At 45.7% G+C, this 18,582-nt stretch overlaps 1 protein-coding gene and 1 long non-coding RNA gene across 3 annotated transcripts in view; one reads left to right on the forward strand and one right to left on the reverse strand.

Annotated features, from left to right (window-relative positions):
• Nucleotides 1-7,849: 7,849 nt before the first annotated feature.
• Nucleotides 7,850-11,081, reverse strand: GAS1 (growth arrest specific 1). The gene has a single exon (XM_002689821.7). It carries the CDS (start codon nt 10,223-10,225, stop codon nt 9,182-9,184), a length of 1,044 nt encoding a protein of 347 aa, XP_002689867.1. The 5' UTR covers nt 10,226-11,081; the 3' UTR covers nt 7,850-9,181.
• Nucleotides 11,082-11,194: 113 nt separating this feature from the next.
• The window catches only part of LOC104969425 (uncharacterized), a 73,697-nt gene continuing 66,309 nt past the window's right edge, over nt 11,195-18,582 (forward strand). For both annotated transcript variants that reach the window (XR_009495636.1, XR_009495635.1), the window contains exon 1: nt 11,195-12,228. This is a non-coding gene — a long non-coding RNA (uncharacterized lncRNA). The remainder of the gene's footprint in view (nt 12,229-18,582) is intronic.

Raw genomic sequence — 18,582 nt, forward strand, 5'->3', positions numbered from 1 at the left:
GCCAACCTGCTAGATGTAAGGAACACATGTCTCAGCTGCTTCCATCACACCAGCCAATTCCAAGTCATGTGAATGAGGCCATCAGGAATATACCCTCCCGCTATCTGATCCCAAGCTAACCACAGCCAAGAGAGCCCAGAAAAGGTCAGCAAAGAACTGCCCTGTTGAGTCCACCGTCTAAATTGCCTACCAACAAAATCATGAGCAAATAAATGATAACAGCTGTTAAGTCACTAAGTTTTGGGGTGGTCTATTGTGAACAGAAGCCATGTAATAACCAGTTTCCTGCGAGCACCCTAAATAGCAGTCCTTTTGAAAAAAATACTATTTGTTACAGTAGATTAATTCTGGCAAAAATAAAAAAATGTCAATTGACAATGAGACAAGGGGCTTCATTTGACCATTTAAGTGATGTGTATCTGTTGTCTATTTCTAGAGCTTACTATGGTTATTTAAAAAATAATATGTAGTACGCAAGTTTGTGATTGATTCATTTACTTGCAGATAATTTGTTCTGCCAGCATATAATCATATGTTTTCATTTAGGCACATGTCAAGAATTAAGGTATGTTTTAGTTCCTAAAAGTGCTGTAATAAATTTTGGCTTAACTTTTCTATCAGAACTTTGCTAGAAGACAACCATACAATGAACTGAAAATTATGGGATTTAATTCTTCCACTTGTAAAACACATAAAAAACCCAGAATGATTAGTCATACATATAAAAGTTTGTATTTTCCCACATATATCTGTGAGGCACGAACACATTTTGAGAAAGGAAAGATAAACAAAACGCTTAGTGAACAGGTATAGAGAAAGAAGAGGGTGTGGTCATTCTTTAATACAGAAAGAATGATCTTGTTACAAGACCGAAAAGCACAGGGAACAAGATTCAGAAAACAGATTTATATGTTGGCCCACACTCCTTGTGGGCAGGAAAGTTCACTTTTTAGTTCACTGCTATATACCTTGTATCTAGAGTGTCACTTGGCACATTGTAAGCACTCAATAAACACTGATTGAATGAATGAATGAATCAGTGAATGAGTTGAGTGAATAAAAGATCTCTTGAGACAGTTCTTGTTCTAACAAGAAGCAATGTTTTTATGATTTATTTTCATTTGTCATGTGTCCCATTGGACAAATTACTCTGCTTTTTGAAACAGAGTAATTTTACAGTTTGAATTATTTTAACCTTAGAAAAAGATCACTTCATGAGAATTTGAGGTAGACTGAGCGTAAGGGTAGGGAGGTCATAGTCCTCTGAAACATAGGTAACACTGCTAGCTATCAAAGGTGTGAAATTACTTTTTCTTATTTCTTCTATAGGGTTCTGAATATTACTAAACAACATTTAAATTTGAAAATAAGTAATATATATTCATTGATAAAATTTGAGAAACATATAATTATATTGTTCTTACTAGGAGGTATTGGGGGCAGGAGAAGGGGATAACAGAGGATAAGATGGCTGGATGGCATCACTGACTCGATGGACATGAGTTTGGGTAAACTCCAGGACTTGGTGATGGACAGGGAGGCCTGACGTGCTGCAATTCATGGGGTCACAAAGAGTCAGACACAACTGAGCAACTGAACTGAACTGAACTTACAGCGTCAGACTTTAACCACCAGACATATCCATAACTGAGCATCATTTCTGCTTTGGCCCAGCTGCTTGATTCTTTCTGGAGCTGTTAGTAATTGCCCTCCGCTTTCCTTAGTAGTGTATCAGAACCTTCCAACCTGGGTCGGGGGGGAGTTCATCTTCCAGTGTCATTTCTTTTTGTCTTATCATACTAAGGAACAAGAAGAACTAAAGAGCCTCTTGATGAGGGTGAAAGAGTGTAAAAGCTGGCTTAAAACTCAACATTCAAAAAACTAAGATCATAGCATCTGATCCCATCACTTCATGGCAAATAGAAGGGAAAGAGTGGAAATAGTGACAGATTTTATTTTTTTTCTTGGGCTCCAAAATCACTGCAGATGGTGAGTGCAGCCATGAAACTAAATGACTCTTGTTCCTTGGAAGAAAAGCTATAACACACCTAGACAGCATATTAAAAAGCAGAGATGTTACTTCGCCAACAAAGGTTCATCTAGTCAAAGCTGTGGTTTTTCCAGTAGTCACTCATGGGTATGAGATGTGGACCATAAAGAATGCTGAGTGCCAAAGAATTAACGCTTTCAAACTGTGGTGTTGGAGAAGACTCTTGAGAGTCCCTTGGACTGCAGGGAGATCAGACTAATCAATCCTAAAGAAAATCAACCCTGAATATTCATTTCAAGGACTGATACTAAAGTTGAAGCTCCAATACTTTGGCCACCTGAGGCGAAGAGCTGACTCATTGGAAAAGACTCTGATCCTGGGAAAAAACTGAAGGCAAAAGGAGAAGCAGGGGCAGAGTAGTAGATAGCATTACCAACTCGATGGACATGAATTTGATCAAACTCTGGGAGATAGTGAAGGACAGGGAAGCTTGCTGCAGGCCATAGGGTTGCAAAGAATTGGACACATCTTAGTGATTGCACAAGAACAACAATAATTATATAAGAAAGAAAGTTATAATTACCTGCAATGCCACATTTTGAGAATCAGTGTGATACAAAAAGTATGATTTCAATCTCTTGACACAAGCAGACCTAGATTGTATATACTGAGCACACACACATGCACTGGTCTCAAGCATTTTCATATTTAGGTGTCCATGTCCAGAAGCTTTATCATTCCATGCTTCTGCTTCTATTACGATGCCTCTGCCCTTCTATTTTCCCTTCTGAGATTCCTTTCCTGGGCACTTGTTCCTCTGCCCACTGCCCTCTTCTCTCTATACTTTCTTTGGGTGCGTCTCTCTTAGAGTCTTAACGATGACCACTCTATAAGTCTGACTCCTGCCTCAAGCTTCAGCCCTGAAGCTGGTTTTCTGTAGTGCACTGCCAAATGGATATTCCTTATATCCCCAAACACAACTAGCCTCTGAATCTTTCTTTCCTGAGGACTGCTAGCCTGAAACCTAGTAGTCCAGCGGTTGGTCTTCTTCCCTGAATGTTCCATGTTTGACCCATCACAGTGATCTGACTTTTTTTTTAACTGGACCTAGCAGTAACTGTTGTCCCTGTCTCTGGTCTTCATGCTTTAAAACCACCATGTACTCTGTTCAAGAAGGTGAACTTCTGGAACCTTCAGCTGGGAGTTTGCAGAGGTTTCCTATAATGGACACTGGGCAGGATAAAGTCAATGCCTAGAATGACTTTCAAGGCTCCTATGACCTGGTATTAGCCCTTCTTCCAAGCCCTATCCTTGTTACTTCCCACTTTACATTTTGTTGGTGACACAATCACACATATAAACATAAGCAACCATGCGCATGTGCATGCATACACACACACACACGTGTGCACGCTGTTGTTCAGTCCCTCCATGCCTTAGGACGTGTGGTTCCCTCTGATGGAAATGTCTTCTCCGCTATTCTTGCTAATGTCCATTTCTGTCTTCAGACTTAGCTCCAAGCTTGTCTTTTTCTCCAAGCTTTCCTTAAACCCAGGCTAAGTCATCTGATCATCCTCCTCTATGCTCGCCATGTGATGTTGAAAGGACATGGGTGTCTGTATCCCCATCCTGACTGTCAGCTTGTCCAGGGATGAAAGTACATCATACACACAATGGTAGCTCCTCAACAGATATCTGTAACATTGAAGCAGATTCTTTTTGTTCACCCTCCACTCCCCTCACTTGTTCAGGATTACAGGCAAAGGTCTCCATCATCCTAAGAGCTTACATCAATGTTCGCTATAGAAGGATGCACCAAACAGGCATAACTACTTGACAGGTAAGAGGAGACAAGGGTTAAAATTAAAGGTTAGATGACTGGAACTTTCATAAAAGAGGTATCTATCTAAAAGTCCTCAAATCTCACTGAAATGTTCCTTATTATGATACTTGGTAGTTGTGAGAAAATGACTCCATTCTAGCACCCGAGAACCCACAAATATCTTATATTTAAATATAGAAATAAACAGAAAAGTTCATAGTGATAACCAGAGAATATAAAGATGTCCATAAAGTCTGGAAATAGATAATAGGACTTATTTTTTTTGGTAATAGATTGAAGATGTCCTTGACAACGTGTGTTTACACCTGTTTGCAGACTTACCCTGCTTGCTTAAGGGGAACTCAGTAAAGCTACTACAGTATATATCAGCACCATCGAGAGAAACTGTCTTTGATCCACATTCTAAAACTGGACTTGCAGCACTACCAAATCACCCAAATATAAGTTTGACAAATGCCATGTCAAAAAAATGTAGATATATGATTTTCTTAAGGAACCGAAGCTCCCGAAATAAGGTAAGGAAACTTTCAATATGTCAGCAGCCTTTCTTGCTTCTATTGCATGCATATTACACAGGGTTTGGAGGTAGCCCTCCAAAATATTAGCTGAAAGCTTTCTCGCAAAGCAAATCTTTCCCACATCCTTCCCTGCAGTTCCTCTTTAAGAGGTGTCAGCATGGCTGAAAGAATGAAGTGGCTGCACATTGTTTGGCAGTGCTATTATGTGCTTAACATTTCCATAACAAAAGTGCCACTCGACTTCTCCCCGATTAATGCAGCTGGAGGGCTCTTGTCGTCCTTTAATAAAACATTGTTGAAATCATTTATTTAGAGCCCCTGGTTACTAGTGGGAGAATGACCATCTTTGTGCCAAAATATAGTGTATACAGTCCACTATTTTGTAGTAGATCATTCTGTTATTTAAGAAATTGATTAAATGGATGACTTAGAAGGTATTTATGCTAATAGCACATTACTTATGTCATTCAAATAGTCAAGGGTGAAGCTTTTCAACTGTCCAGCAGAAGCAATCTCTCCAACAGAATACAGTAACTTCTGACTTTACTTAACTCACAAGGCTGCTAGACCCACTGGAAGCCCAAGCCTCCTGGAACTGTTCCTGGGCCATGGGCATTGTAACAAGATGCTTCCCAACAACCTTGCTTTGGGGAGCTGGGAGAGACCAGGTCAACTGACCCTGTTTCCGAAGGTCCTTGGTGTAAAATGTCAGAAACCAAATCATGTGTGCTTTTCTTTTTCATGGGATCAAAAAGGGTCACATGAGGAAGTTGGAGAACTTCCACTGTTGAAACCTGTGAGCTAATCACGCAAAGGCAAAGTTGAAAGTGGGAAGATTTTCAGTGCTGAGTCTGCAATCTTGGAAAGTTCTCAGGGTACACTCCTCTCTTTTCATTTTATACAACACAGCATTGCTGGGAGGAATCGGGGTGCTGGAGTGGTGAGGAAGGAACCTCCCACTCTACATGGTTTCTCATGACTCTTCAATCCAGAGAGACTGCTGGTTATGAGTTGTCTTCACCCTTGTGGACTCCCCTGGGAGAGCTGCAGTGCACCCCAGACGTGTCAGAGCATGGTGGTCCCTGAAGCGTGTGGTTTCCTTCGTTATGGACATTCGTCAGGACCCTGCCCACGCTAAGGGATATCCTGCTACTTAGTGCAAGAATTTAGTTCCCTCTGGCCATTTCCCACTTGACACACGTGTATTGCCCGCGTACATTGCTAGATATTGTTGAAAATAAACAGAGACCTTATGTTATGTCCATTGTGGTCATACACAAAAGCGTTGCCGTGTGCTTGGGTGAGCAGTGAAGCCTGAACCTCCTTCCATTTACTGTATGGTCACTGTCAGCTCAATGAACTGCCCCCTTGTTCTCCACCATTGTCCCACACTCCCTTAAACATTTGTCACTGAAGTGCCTCCAAAGACAAATCAACTGTCACGGAGAATGCAAACCTGCTAACAGGGAAATGGGAGCGGCCGGGAGGACACAGATTTTCCATGAACTCCAAAAAGCAGTTGCTCTCACCCTGGAAGACTTCTGTTAGAAGTCGGGTGCTTTTTAACACTACCCTGGAAAAGCCAAGGCTCCCTTGCCTTCAGTAATGGTACTTCCAGGCATTCTCCATGAGACATTTGGCCTTCTCAAATGTCCAAAATTCCAAAGGCTCCCCTGAGAGCGTGAGATATTACAGATGTCAACATCTGTAAAAATCTTTTCTGCCCAGGAGCAGATGGCAACCTATAATCCAGGAACCTAACATCTCAGCAACCTGTTCTGGAATTCACTAGGTCTGCAGAGGGCTGAGGGGGGCTCCTAGGCTCCAGAGTAGAACTGTTTAAATTAAAATGGACCACCGATCAATGTTCACTTTCTCCAAAGAAGAAAGCAAAAAGCCTCGAGTCCTCGCGCTCCCCAAGAGTGAGTTGTGTTGATTTACTCCAGGCAGATGCTTTTGACAGGACCCTGTAAAATCAAGTCGTGAGTTTATTGTAGCAGTTAATTATCAGGCCTTTTCTAGTGCTAATGCCTTTTACTTCGTACTGGGGAAAACTGGGCCTTTTACTGGGACAAAGACTTAACTTTTAGTCAAGAATGTGTTAAAATAACAGGAGGAGATGATTTAAATATATTTAAGGACAAATGCAGAAGCATTTGCTAACTCTTGGTTTTGTAAAGAAAGCTGATTTCATTTACAAGTCTCTTGGAATACTCTTTGTTCACTTACCAAAGAAACAACGCTTTCAGCTTTATTTTAACAATATGTTTACTCAACCATTCAGGTGACCCGGTTCTAGCCACACACCACTCTCCTGGGCTGACTGACACCACAACTATCTCAGGCTTTCTAATGCCATACATATATGAATCTTGGTTTTAGATGAACTAAGAAATGCCTCGAAGCCGAGCGAGTTAGAGGCAAAAGAAACTTCCAATGTAGGGGTGGGAGTGAGTGGGAGGAAGTTGGAAGGGGGCATAGCTTTGTTAATTACTTCAGGCAGCAGAGAAATCTGGTTATGTTTTCTCAGCACATGTTAATATCATATAAAGAGACAGGAGATCTTGCTAATCTGTCGACCCCTCAGACAAAGTTTATTTGTGGTGACTTTTAAACTCCTGACTTGCCTTCCAATCACCGAGTTTAAAATGAAAAGCTTTAAATAAACACCAGGAATAGAAGATAAATAAACTTTTTTTCCCCCTTGCAAGTGCCTAGCTTGGCGAGGTTCAGACTCAAATCCCCAGAGGACAGAGCGCTCTCTTTTGTGTTAATGTTTAAAAGATTTTCCAATGCCGGAGTTTATTCCTACTGCAAACATTTCTATTTACAAGGTCAAGTGTATCAGCACTCGACACAGCTTAAGAGTGTAATTATTTATCTAAGGGCGTTTGAGTGTAGATCAGTAGCTCTGGCAGGAACCCAGCCTTCAGCCCACTGCTAAACAACTCCTCACAACAATATTACAAGTTCTGGTAATTGTTCCTCTCCCCAGTGTGTTTACTTTTGCCCGCCTGAATGTTTTGTAACAAAATTTTGTACTTTTTCACCCAAAGTGTGAAAATGACTTTGAAGTTGAATCTCCCAGGTTTCCTAAGACCTATTGGTAACAGATGTTATTGGCATGTTTGATTGTAGGAGGACAAGGACTTCTAGTAGCCAGAGAGGAGACTCCAGAGGGTGGGGGTGAAGAGGGGGGGTCCCAGTGGAAAGGAAGGAGGGTAAAGAGATGTGTGGGTTAGCCCCAAACTATGCCAAGCCTCTCCACAAATGTAAATACCAATGGAGACCAGTCAAATTATATCTTTTTAGCTGCCTCATTTACAGATGTTTAATTGTTCATTAAATTGAAGGCAGAAATAATAGCCCTCATTTCTAGTCTTGTACTGTATTTTAATTTCAGTTGATGGTTGATAGATTCCCAGTGGCCCCTCCACCCTGCTTCTCACCCATTATTGGGTTAACCACAATGTGACTCTGGAAAGTAACTACACCATATTCATTATTTAAAACTCTTTACTGATGTACACATTTTAATAAAATCAAATAACCAAAAAATAAAAATACACAAAGCCACAGTTACTTAAAACATAGGATTTTTTTTAAGTCTATAAAAATACAATGTTTAAGGCAGTTTGGAAATGCATTTATACATTTCTACAATGTTCATAAATTCTCTTGAAAATAAGAATGTTAACTTCAAATCTATAAAATACACTGTACATTTTTAAACTGTTCTAGATAGAGCAAACTTCACAATTGATGGTGGTTCTGGATCCCTGGTGACAAATGGATTCTTTACATTTCAGGCAAGAAAGGTGTACCATGGATGTGGATTTAAATTTTTTAATTTCTTTTTAAAAAATAAATTATTTCTGAAGCATACAATTTATAAAAATTCTATATACAAAATACAGCAACTGGTAACAAATCCCAGTTTTAATACATTTTATATACGAAGTACCAGGGGTGAGCGCCCTGATAAAAGCAGAGGCAATATATGTTCTCTGCATATTTGTACATACAATTTCTTGGTGTAAAGAACAAAAATGACAACAAAACAAACATCATAAAGAGGCTTTCATAAATGGCAGTGCAGAGCTCTTTTAAATAAAAACTTGCATTGTTCAACACCACTAGCAACTCTCTAGATAGCATTTTTGGATCCTTAATCCTAAGCAATGTGCTAAGAGATTTGAGTGGTGGCAATGAAATTAAAGTCAAGGGCTCAAAACTATCCAAACTCAGGAAAATTAACCCTTCTCATGCCCTCACCTCCCCCGCCTCCCCCCCCCCCCCTTACAAAACCAATTCTGGGCGCGGAAACCAAGAGTAAACGAGAATCAATTACGATTGCAATGTCCTCACTGGCCACAATAAAAGTCGATACCGGCACACCCCGACCCCCCCCCCCCCCCAGAAGAAATACTAATAAACAGTCCCTATGCAAATATAAATCCTTCTTCAAAACTCCCGCTCCAAACCCAGTCCCTTGAAACTCTTAAGGCCCCACTGGTCATCATCCTCTCTTCGGAGTCCAGGACTACGGTTCTGTCCCCCTGCCAGGCCAGTTTCATCCCAGGGGTCTGGAGCTAGGCCGGCTTCTGCGGGGAGTTTCTGGAGCCTGGAATGGGGGCAGGGAAAGATGTCCAAAAAATCCTGCTCCGGAGAGGAGGCAAGGATCCTGCGACAAGTCGAGGGCGGGAGATCAGCTAGGCAGAAACCACCTAGAAAACGTTTTGGAAAAAAATCCCCGACCACCCCTCTGTCCCCGAGCCACAGGTGCCCCGTCGCCGACCCTCCCGTGGCCGACGGCGGGGGGCGCGAAGGCTAAAAGAGCAGCGGGAGCAGCAAGATGGAGGCGAACAGGGTCCAGGCGCTTCGGGGTGCCGAGCGGCAGCCGGCGCCGCTGCTCCTGCGCCCGGGCCCGTAGGGCAAGTCCCCGCGGCCGCCTGCCGCAGCAGCGCCGCCGCCCGGGCGCGGCGGGTGCGGGACCCCGTCATCGTCGTCCAACGGCTGCTCGCCGCCCGTGCCCCCGGTGCGCTGCTCGTCGTCGTACTCCTCGTCGTAGTAGTCGTCCAGGCCCCCGTCCGAGCCGCTGCTGCCCGGGCCATTGCCCAGTTCGGCGCCGAAGCACAGGCGGGCCATGTTTTCCTTGACCGACTCGCAGATGGGCCGTTCCAGGCCGTCGCACACGCAGTCGTTGAGCAGTGCCGCCTTGGGCATGGCCAGCATGTCCTCGATGACCGTGCGGCACTCGTCGGTGCAGCGCAGCCCGTTGAAGAGCTTGCCGCAGTAGGTCAGGTAGCGGCTGAGCGCCAGGTTGCAGCGGCTGTCGCGGTCACAGCGCCTCCGGGCCTCGGTGCAGCCCAAAACCCCGCCCGCGCCCGCGCCGGGGCCGCCTGCGCCGCCGCCGCTCGTCCGGGGCAGGCACGGCTCAATGGCGCGCTTGGTGGACTTGCAGTTCTCGTCCTGCGCACAGTCACAGTCCTCCAAGGCGGGCCCGCGACGCGTGTGGTTGAGCTGAATGAGGGCCGAGATGCAGTGGCTGGGGCAGCGCCAGCGCGAAGAGAAGGAGGCCGCCGAGGCCGGGAAGGCTGCAGCTGCGGCGGCGGCCCCCGGCACGTCGCTCCCGCCGCGCTGCGCTAGCACCGGCGCGCACGCCTCGGCGTACTGGTTGTAGGCGTAGCTGCACTCCGGCTCTCCCTGGCACTGCAGCAGCGCCTGCCAGCAGATGAGGCGGCGGCCGTGCGCCAGCCCCGAGCCCCGCGGCGCCGAGCCCAGCAGCTGCAGCAGCGCCATCAGGCACAGCCAGGCGCCCGGCACGGTTCCCCTGCGGGCCCCGCCGCCGCCGCCCAGCAGCCCTGTGACCATCGCGGGCAGCGGCGGCCGCCGGGCGAGGAGCGGAAAGGAGACGAGGCGCGGGGAGCGGCGGACGCAAAGCCGGCGGAAAAGTTTGCCCCAGTCCTGCCAACTTCTTGCATGAGTGTTTTCATAAATCCATGCGCGACGCCGGCTGTTGCCCCACTGCTTGCAGAAGGTCGGCTCTCGCTTGGGCTGCGGGGTCTTCCTAGAAGTGCACGGCCGTGGAGAGCCCCTCCGGTCGGCCCCCGGCAGTGGCGGGAGGCGTTCACTGCCGCCCTCGGAGGTTGCTGGCCGCGGGGCCGCGGCGGGGCTGCGGGACCGCGCGGCGCCGCGGGTGCATTTTGCTTTGCCCCTGCAGATCCGTTGTGCGGCCGCGGCGGCTCCTTCCTCCCGGACTCAGTGACGCGCCGCCGCCGCGGGTTCTCGCATCGCGCCGCTTCCTGGCTCGCGTCCGGGCGCTGCCCGCCTTCCCGCGGCCCGGCCGCCCGCGTCCCCTCCCCCTCCGCCCGCGGCGACCCCGGCCTCGGCTCCGGGGAGCTCTTTCCGGGCGGCACGGGGAAAACGGGAAACTCGGCGCGGCGGGAGGGCAGCGGCTCCCGGGCTTCCCTCGGCGGCGGCTTCTCGGGTGACACGGAGCCCGGGGAGCGGATCCGCTGAGCCCGGCTGCAGACTCGCTCGCTGCGAGGCTTTAAATACAAAAGTGGGCCGGGAGCCCCCGCGTGGTGCCGCGGTGCCCCCTCATTATGCATGCATGGAAAAGCAAACAAACAAAAACATTAGCAACGCTCCTCCGGCTCGCCGAGCCCCGGCCCCGCGCGCTCCAAGCCTGCCCGCTTTCTCCTTTCTCCACTCTCTTTCGCCCTTTGCTCGGCCCCCTTTCCCGGCTTTTCGAGATGCTATTGGTCCCGCCTGTTGTTGTTGAAACTTTTTTTTTTTTTTTTTTTTTACGAGCCGCTGGAGTGGGGTTGCGGAGTGGGGGAGGGCGGGGAGGGTGGTGGGCAGCTCACATTCAGGCATTCAGGGCTTGAAAGGAACGGCTTAAGGAGCCTGACAGAGGCCCGGGAGCTCCTCCTACTCTTAAGGAGGCTCGGATGTGGAGCCCTTGCCCGCGCACGGAACCAGCGGGCCGGGCTCAGGGGCAGCTGTTTGCATCCGGCTTGGCCACGGTCCTTTTTGTTTGGTTCTTCTTTTTTTCCTTTCTTCTTCTTCTGTTTTATTTATTTATTTGGTACTTTTATTAATTCTGCCTGGCCCTCATCTGTGCTTTCGACTGAATTCAAAATTCAGTTTGTTTTCCGAGTTCCCCATCTTTGCCGGATCATCACGGCGGGGAGGAGAGAACCCAGAGAATTTAATGTGGAACTCTGAAACTTAAAAAAAAAAAAAAAAAAAAAAAAACCCAGACACACACAAGAAAGAGGCAAATGCTTTAGCTAGGGGGATATCAATATTCACCACCCTTTTCAGCCCCCACTCAGCACCCTGGTTCCCATTTACCGATCTGGCAGGTATGGCCCTGGAGCCAGGCATTGTCATTTTCAAGACAGAAATCCAATAAGTCAAATTAAATTTTTTTTTTAAGAAGGAAAGTTTCTAACGGACGGTGATGAAAAAACAACACATTAAAAATATTTAGGGATGTTGCGCAGTACCTTCTGGCCGCAGTCAGAACATAAGAGGAAGGGGATAGCTTGGCATCCTCTAAGGTTTCTATTCAAGCGTATGTTTCAGTCTCCCTCGGTTTAAGGGAAACCGCCGCCTACAGCAGCCTCTGCGATCCAGGCGCGGGAGTTTGCAAACTACCTTAACTGCGGCGCAACGCAGCCTTCGACCACCAGAGGCACCGGGCGTCTGCAGCCTGTCAAAAACTGGCGCTTTTTTCCTCCCCTTTCCGTGGAGAGACTATCAACTCCATCTGTCACAAAACTTCAGGCTAAATCTCTGGTGAAGCCGAGGCAGCCGGGGCTCCAGTACACACAGCGTTCGGCTGTCCGCCTCTCCCCAGGGTCCCGGTGAGTTGGAAATGGCAAAAGTTAGAATAGAGACACAGCGTCTGCAGACTTATCAGTCTGCAGAAAGCCTCCTGTTCCTGCGGAGCCTGCTGCATTCCTCAGAGGCTCAGGGTCTGCATTAGGAAGCTGCATTTCAGCAATTCCCCAAAACAAAACGAAACCAAATAAACCTTAAAAAGCCAGGGTGAAGTAAGACAGACCTCGTTGCTCTGACTTGAATAATGGAGAACGCACAAACAATAGCAATCTATATTTAAATATATTAAGTCTGCAACTGGATGGCCCATTGGAACAACCACTTCCCAGATTCTAGGGCATTTTTTGTTGTTTTTATTTTGTTTTGGTTATTTGGAATTGTAATATCCGTCCTGCCGGGAGGGCTTGGACAAGTCACACTCCCTTGACTTGAACCTTTCACATGTAAGGTACAAGGCCAGATTGGACCCTTGAAGAAGTCTTTTCACGTTTAATGCGCTGTGACTTAAGGCTCATAAGAACAAGGTCGGCAGTCAGCTGCATTTTAAACTGATGTTTGGTTTGTTGAGTTCCTTTGGAATAGTGGGTCTCAAACCTTAGTGAGCTTGAGACTCGCCTGGTGGCCTAGTTTAAAGCCACACTGCTGGGTCCTCTCCTGGAGTTCCTTATGCAGTAGGACTGGGGTGGGGGTGGGGAGCAAGACTCTGCATGTCTAACAAATTCTCAGGGAAAGCTGCTGCTGCCTGTTGGGAACCAGCGTTTGAGAACACCCTTTCTAGAGGTCCACATGTTTTGTTGTTTTTTTGTAAAAGTAGCCCCCATCCTGGCCTTGATAGAGCTCAGTGGGATTTCAGAAAGGCAAAGAGCTTTGAGAACTTTGGGGGAATCACCTCAGCACCTCTGCCTCATGGCATTTCAGGCCAGCATGGCTTTCAGCAGCTGGAAAGACCAAACTTTTGAAAAGGAGGCTATGATGATGAGATAGAAGGAGGAATGAGCCCCCTCCCCCATCGGCCCCAGAGACTGAGTACCACCTTGCTTCACATCCAGGTTTTCATCGATAGCCACAGCCACAAGACCTCCAAGCCCTCTCTCATCACCCCCACACTAATCCCCATATCACTCTGTACATCCCTTAAGCTGACTTAAGCTTAAGTCATGATTCCCATTTTGAGCTTTTACCCCCACACCCCACCCCCTCAAATCCCACTTCAACTGGAGTCTCAATTTGTTCCTAGCAAAATCTTGCATATTCCCAAGCTGCTTTCTGAGCTGAGTCTCCACCTTCTTGCTCTAATTAAAACCAGCTGGAACATACAGAATAGGAGAAAATATTTGCAAACCCCATATCTGATAAAGGATTAATATGCAAAATATAACAGGAACTCATACCATTCAATAACAAAAAAATAAACAATTTGATTAAAAAATGGAGAACTCGAATAGACATTTTTCTAAAGACGACATACAAATGGCCAACAAATACATGAAAAGATGCTCAATGTCACTAATGATTGGGGAAATGCAAATCATACCACAAAAGCTATCCCCTGACACTTGTTAGAATGGCTGTCCTCAAAAAGACAAGAGATAAAAAATGCTGGTGAGAATATAGAGGAGAGGGAACCCTCATGCACTGTTACTGGGAATATAAACTTGTGCAACCATTATGGAAACCAGAATGGAGGTTCCTCAAAAAATTAAAAATAGAACTGCCATATGATCCAGCAATTGCACTTTGGAATACTTTATCCAAAGGAGATGAAATCACTATCTTGAAAAGATATCTGCACTCCCATAGTCATTCCAGCATTTTTCACAGTAGCCAAGATAGAAAACTACCTAAGTGTACATCAGCAGGCTAAGAAAGGATCAATAAAATGTGGTTTTATATATATACATATAATGGAACATGATTTAGCCATAGGAAAAGAAAGAAAAAAGAAGGAAATCTTGTCATTTGCATCAACATGAATGTCCCTTGAGGGCATTATGCTGCGTGAAATAAGTCAGACAAAGAAAGATAAATATTATCTGATTTCACCTATATGTGGAGTCTTAACCAAGTTCATAGAAACAGAGTAGAATGATGGTCGACAGAGACTGAGGGTTGGGGGAAATGAGATGTTGGTCAAGGGGTACAAACTTAAAGTTATGAGATGAGGAAGTTCCAGGGATGTAATGTATAGCATGGTGCTGTAGTTAACACTACTGTGTTGTATACTTGAAAGTTGCTATGAGAGTAGAACTTTAATGTTCTCACCTTAACAACAACAAAAAAATGGTAATTATGTGAGGTGAAGGATGTGTTAACCAATCTTATTGTGGTATGCATTTCACAGTATACATGTTTATTAAATTGTCAAATTGTAAACTTTCAACTTATACAATGTTATACATTAATTATATCTCAACAAAGCTGGAAAAAAAATACATCCCAGCTAGCCTTTTGAGGCAGCCTTCCTCAAAAACGTTCTTCATTTCTGGCTGATTTTTCTTCCATAACCCATTTCCCACCAGCCCTGGAAATGGAGTACATGGGCTGCTGTTCCTCCCTTGTTCCCATTTCCAAACTATTCTCTCCCCTTCTCCCTGGAAACCTTCATCTTCCTTGAGTGGCTGTCTGCTACTCCAATAGTCACCCACTGACTCTTCCTCCATCAATAGTGTCTCTCTGGCTTCCCTTGTGGCTCAGCTGGTAAAGAATCCACCTGCAATGCGGGAGACCTGGGTTTGATCCCTGGGTTGGGAAGATCCCCTGGAGAAGGGAAAGGCTACCCGCTCCAGTATTCTGGCCTGGAGAATCCTATGGACTGTATAGTCCATAGGGTCGCAAAGAGTTGGACACAACTGAGCAACTTTCACTTCACTCACAGCGCCTCTCAACCAGGACTGCTCCTGGAAACCACAGAAGACAGAAAATGAGTAGAGTATCTCTTTCCTCCTCAAGTATGGTGTATAACCAGTACTGAAACTGAGGGTCATACAATAAACCTGTAACCTGGCTTCACTGACCAAGTTCGTTTTAATTTTTGCTACAGAAAACTTACATGTCCTCCAAGTATCACGTTCCATTCTAAGTCACTTCAGTCTTGTCCGACTCTGTGCGACCCTATGAACTGCAGTCTGACAGTCTCTGTCCCTGGGATTCTCCTGGAAAGAATACTCGAGTGGGTTGCCATGCCTTTCTCCAGGTGATCTTCCCAACCCAGGAACTGAACTGGTGTCTCTTACATCTCTTGCGTTGGCAGTCGGGTTCTTTACCACTAGCACCACCTGGGAAGCCCCAGGTGTCATGTAGCCCAAACAATAAGATGTTTGCCCAAGCTGTTTTATAGGAACTTGGAGTCAGCTGTGTACAGTTAGAGCTGTAGCCAGCTAAGACCACCCAAGCATCAACTGAGCATGCTCGGTTGTCTGCCTTGTGACCTCTTGACATCAAAGAACCAAAACTCTACCTAAGAACATACTAATGTGCCATTTTCTAAACACTTGTCTCATGAAGACACCTGTAGCTCAGATGTACCTGGGTAGAATGATGATTCCTCCCCCTTTTCTCACTTTCAACCCCCTTTCCCCATGCTCCCCACACCTCAGCTTTATCCCTTAAGTACCCTGAACCTTCACCTTTGGAGAGGCACATGAGAAGTGTTCTTGGGTCCCCTCATTTGACTGCCTTGTGAATACACGCTTTGCTATAAACCTTGGCATGTCAGCGTTTGCCTTGCCGCATGTCAGGCAGATGAACCTGGTTCTGCAACGGTACCACCCTGGGCACAGAGGAGAAGTTGGTCCATCACAGTGGATGCTGTGTCAGCCAGAGCTTGACCAGAGCAGGATTTGTGAGCAAGACAGACGGATTTATTATGGAGAGGGGAATTCCCACAAGGGTGATAGCTGGGCAGTGGGCGGTATGGTCTGTTGTTTCTGTATCTGGTGTTCAGCCTGAATTCACTGGAGTTGGCCAGATTGGTGGTTGGAAAGGAAAACTGGGACTTCAACTTGTGAGGAAAGCTGGACCCAGTTGGGGTGAACTGGAACTAGCGTCTTCCTCATCACTTCCAGTCTTGATACCTCAGGGGGTAACTTGTAGGGGAAGGTGGTGGCTTCAAACCTGGAGCTGATACACACTTTGTCCAGGACTCAGAGAAGCCGACGTAAGAGAGTGGTGGGAGCTTGGGAAGCTCAGGTCAGGTGCTGACCCATCCCAACTAAGGGGAGATTTAAATCAGCAAGGAAGGGTGCCAGCTGCCACAGAGTCTACAAAGAATGTGGTGCTGCTGCTTCACTTCCTTCTTCCAAATCTAGTGCAAAATTCCCCTCATGGCTGACACCAACAGGGAACCGTGTCGGGGGAGGAATTCTGGGAACATAGCTCCATCTCAGCTCAGCAGACATGGTATAAAACCATTCCTGGTGCATTTGGGCATTCAGGCTTAATTTCCTCAGGGGTGCATTTCCTCATGGTTTCAGCATCTTACTCACTGGTTTCTCTCCAGTCTACTCTTCATGACAAACTTGACCTCTTGAGTTCCTTGACTTCTTCACATAAATGCAACAGCTCTGAACTGTATCCTAGGCCTAAGCATTACCATAACTGTGTCACCTTGAGAGTTTCCAGTTCCGAATCTGTAATTGGAATGTCATTTCACTGGCTATCAACTCCTGTCTTTCCAGTCTGGCTCAGTGTTGTCACTTCTCACCTGCTCAAAATGTTCTTTATAATTACTTCTGCTGCTTTCTTAATGCACTTTCTACTGGATCATGCCCATCCACTTGCAATAGGCTATACTTCATTCTATCTTAACAAAACAAACCCTTCCTAGACCACAACTCCCCACTCAGTAACTACCCCATTTCTATTAAAACTTCTTATAAAAGTTGCTTTTACTCACTTTCTCTGCTGTCTCCTCAATTCACTATAATCAAGATTCATCACAGTATTTTTCTCATCAAGGATGACTGAAATCTTGCTCTATCCAACAATCACTTCTCAGTCCTCATTCTATCTGACATTTCAGTACCACATGACATGATGATAACCCTTCTCTTCAAAGTACTTTTTTGTTTGGCTTCTGAGACTCTGCATTCTCCTGTTTCCCATTGTACTGGCTGGGGGGCTCCTTCTCTCTCAAAACTCACTCCTTAGGTGATCTCATCCAGTGCCTAGATGCTGAGTTACATCCCTTGATTTGATCATTTCAATCCCAGTCTTCCTCTGATTCCCATGTATATTTATTCACTTGGTTGCTTAATGAGCATCACAAACTTAGCTTGCTCCAGGAGCACTTCTGTTTTCCCATCCCCAAAACATGTTTGTTGCCTGGTCTTTCTGTGGCTTGTATTTTCCAAAATTCATCTCCATCAATGTCCTCCATCCTTTTATGTCTGTGCTACTTATATCAAGAGGCAGAGTCTAATTTCTTTTCCCTTAAATCTTGGGCAGACATTAATGACTTTGACCAATATAATGCAATATTGGTGACTGACATTTCTGGGACCATCCAATGAGGGCGCAAAAAAACCCTGCAGCTTCTCCCTGGGCCTCTCAGAATGCTTGCTCTGGAGAAGCCAGTTACTGTGTGGGAAATCTGACTGCTTTCAGACCACCATGCTGTGAAGAAGGCCAGGCTTGCCATGTAGAGAAGATGTGTGGAGAGACAAAGAGATGGCTGGGGAGCTCCCAGCTTTTTCGCCATGTGAGTGAGAAGGTACAAGATGTGTGAGTGAAAAGGCCATCTTGGATATCTAGCCCTGTGGAATCTTTAGATGACTCTAGCTACAGCTGCCATGTGATGGAAAGCATATAAGAGAAATCCCAGCCCAAGGTCATTACTAGGATAAGGGGAGGTGAAGCAGCCAGATACAAAATTTAAGGAAGTGTTCACTTTCATAGTGATGCTGCAGGGACTTTGAGAGAGTGACCTTTACATCCTGTACACTAGACACTTCATTCACCTCATCCTAGTTCTGATCTTGCCCCATGAATGGACCACGCAGCTTACCCTGGTCAACCCAAAGAACCATAATAAAAAACCCAAGATGTTGTTTCAAGCCAGTAAATATTGAGGTAGTTTGTTATTCACCAATAGTTAATCATATATACACTTGCCATCATACTCAATTGCTTGAGTCAAAGATTTTCCTGGATTCTTCCCTTTTCTTTACATCCCACATCCAATTGATGGCCCATCAAAGGCAGTCAATAAAATATTTGATGGGTTTAATGTGTGAAAATCAAACTTATTGCTTGTCTTCTAAATTAGCCAACTTCAGAACTTCTAAACCATTTATACTATAGAAAAGAGAACAGAGAACCAGAGAAGTTAAAAGAATCAGTTCTGAAGTCTTGAAATACAAAATAATATTCCCAGAGTG

The sequence above is a fragment of the Bos taurus genome, chromosome 8 (genome assembly GCF_002263795.3).
Source record: "Bos taurus isolate L1 Dominette 01449 registration number 42190680 breed Hereford chromosome 8, ARS-UCD2.0, whole genome shotgun sequence".
Lineage (NCBI taxonomy): Eukaryota > Metazoa > Chordata > Mammalia > Artiodactyla > Bovidae > Bos > Bos taurus.

What these genes read in the sequence shown, in the direction of transcription:
- GAS1 (XM_002689821.7), bottom strand. Translation starts at nt 10,225, where the DNA reads ATGGTCACAGGGCTGCTGGGCGGCGGCGGCGGGGCCCGCAGGGGAACC.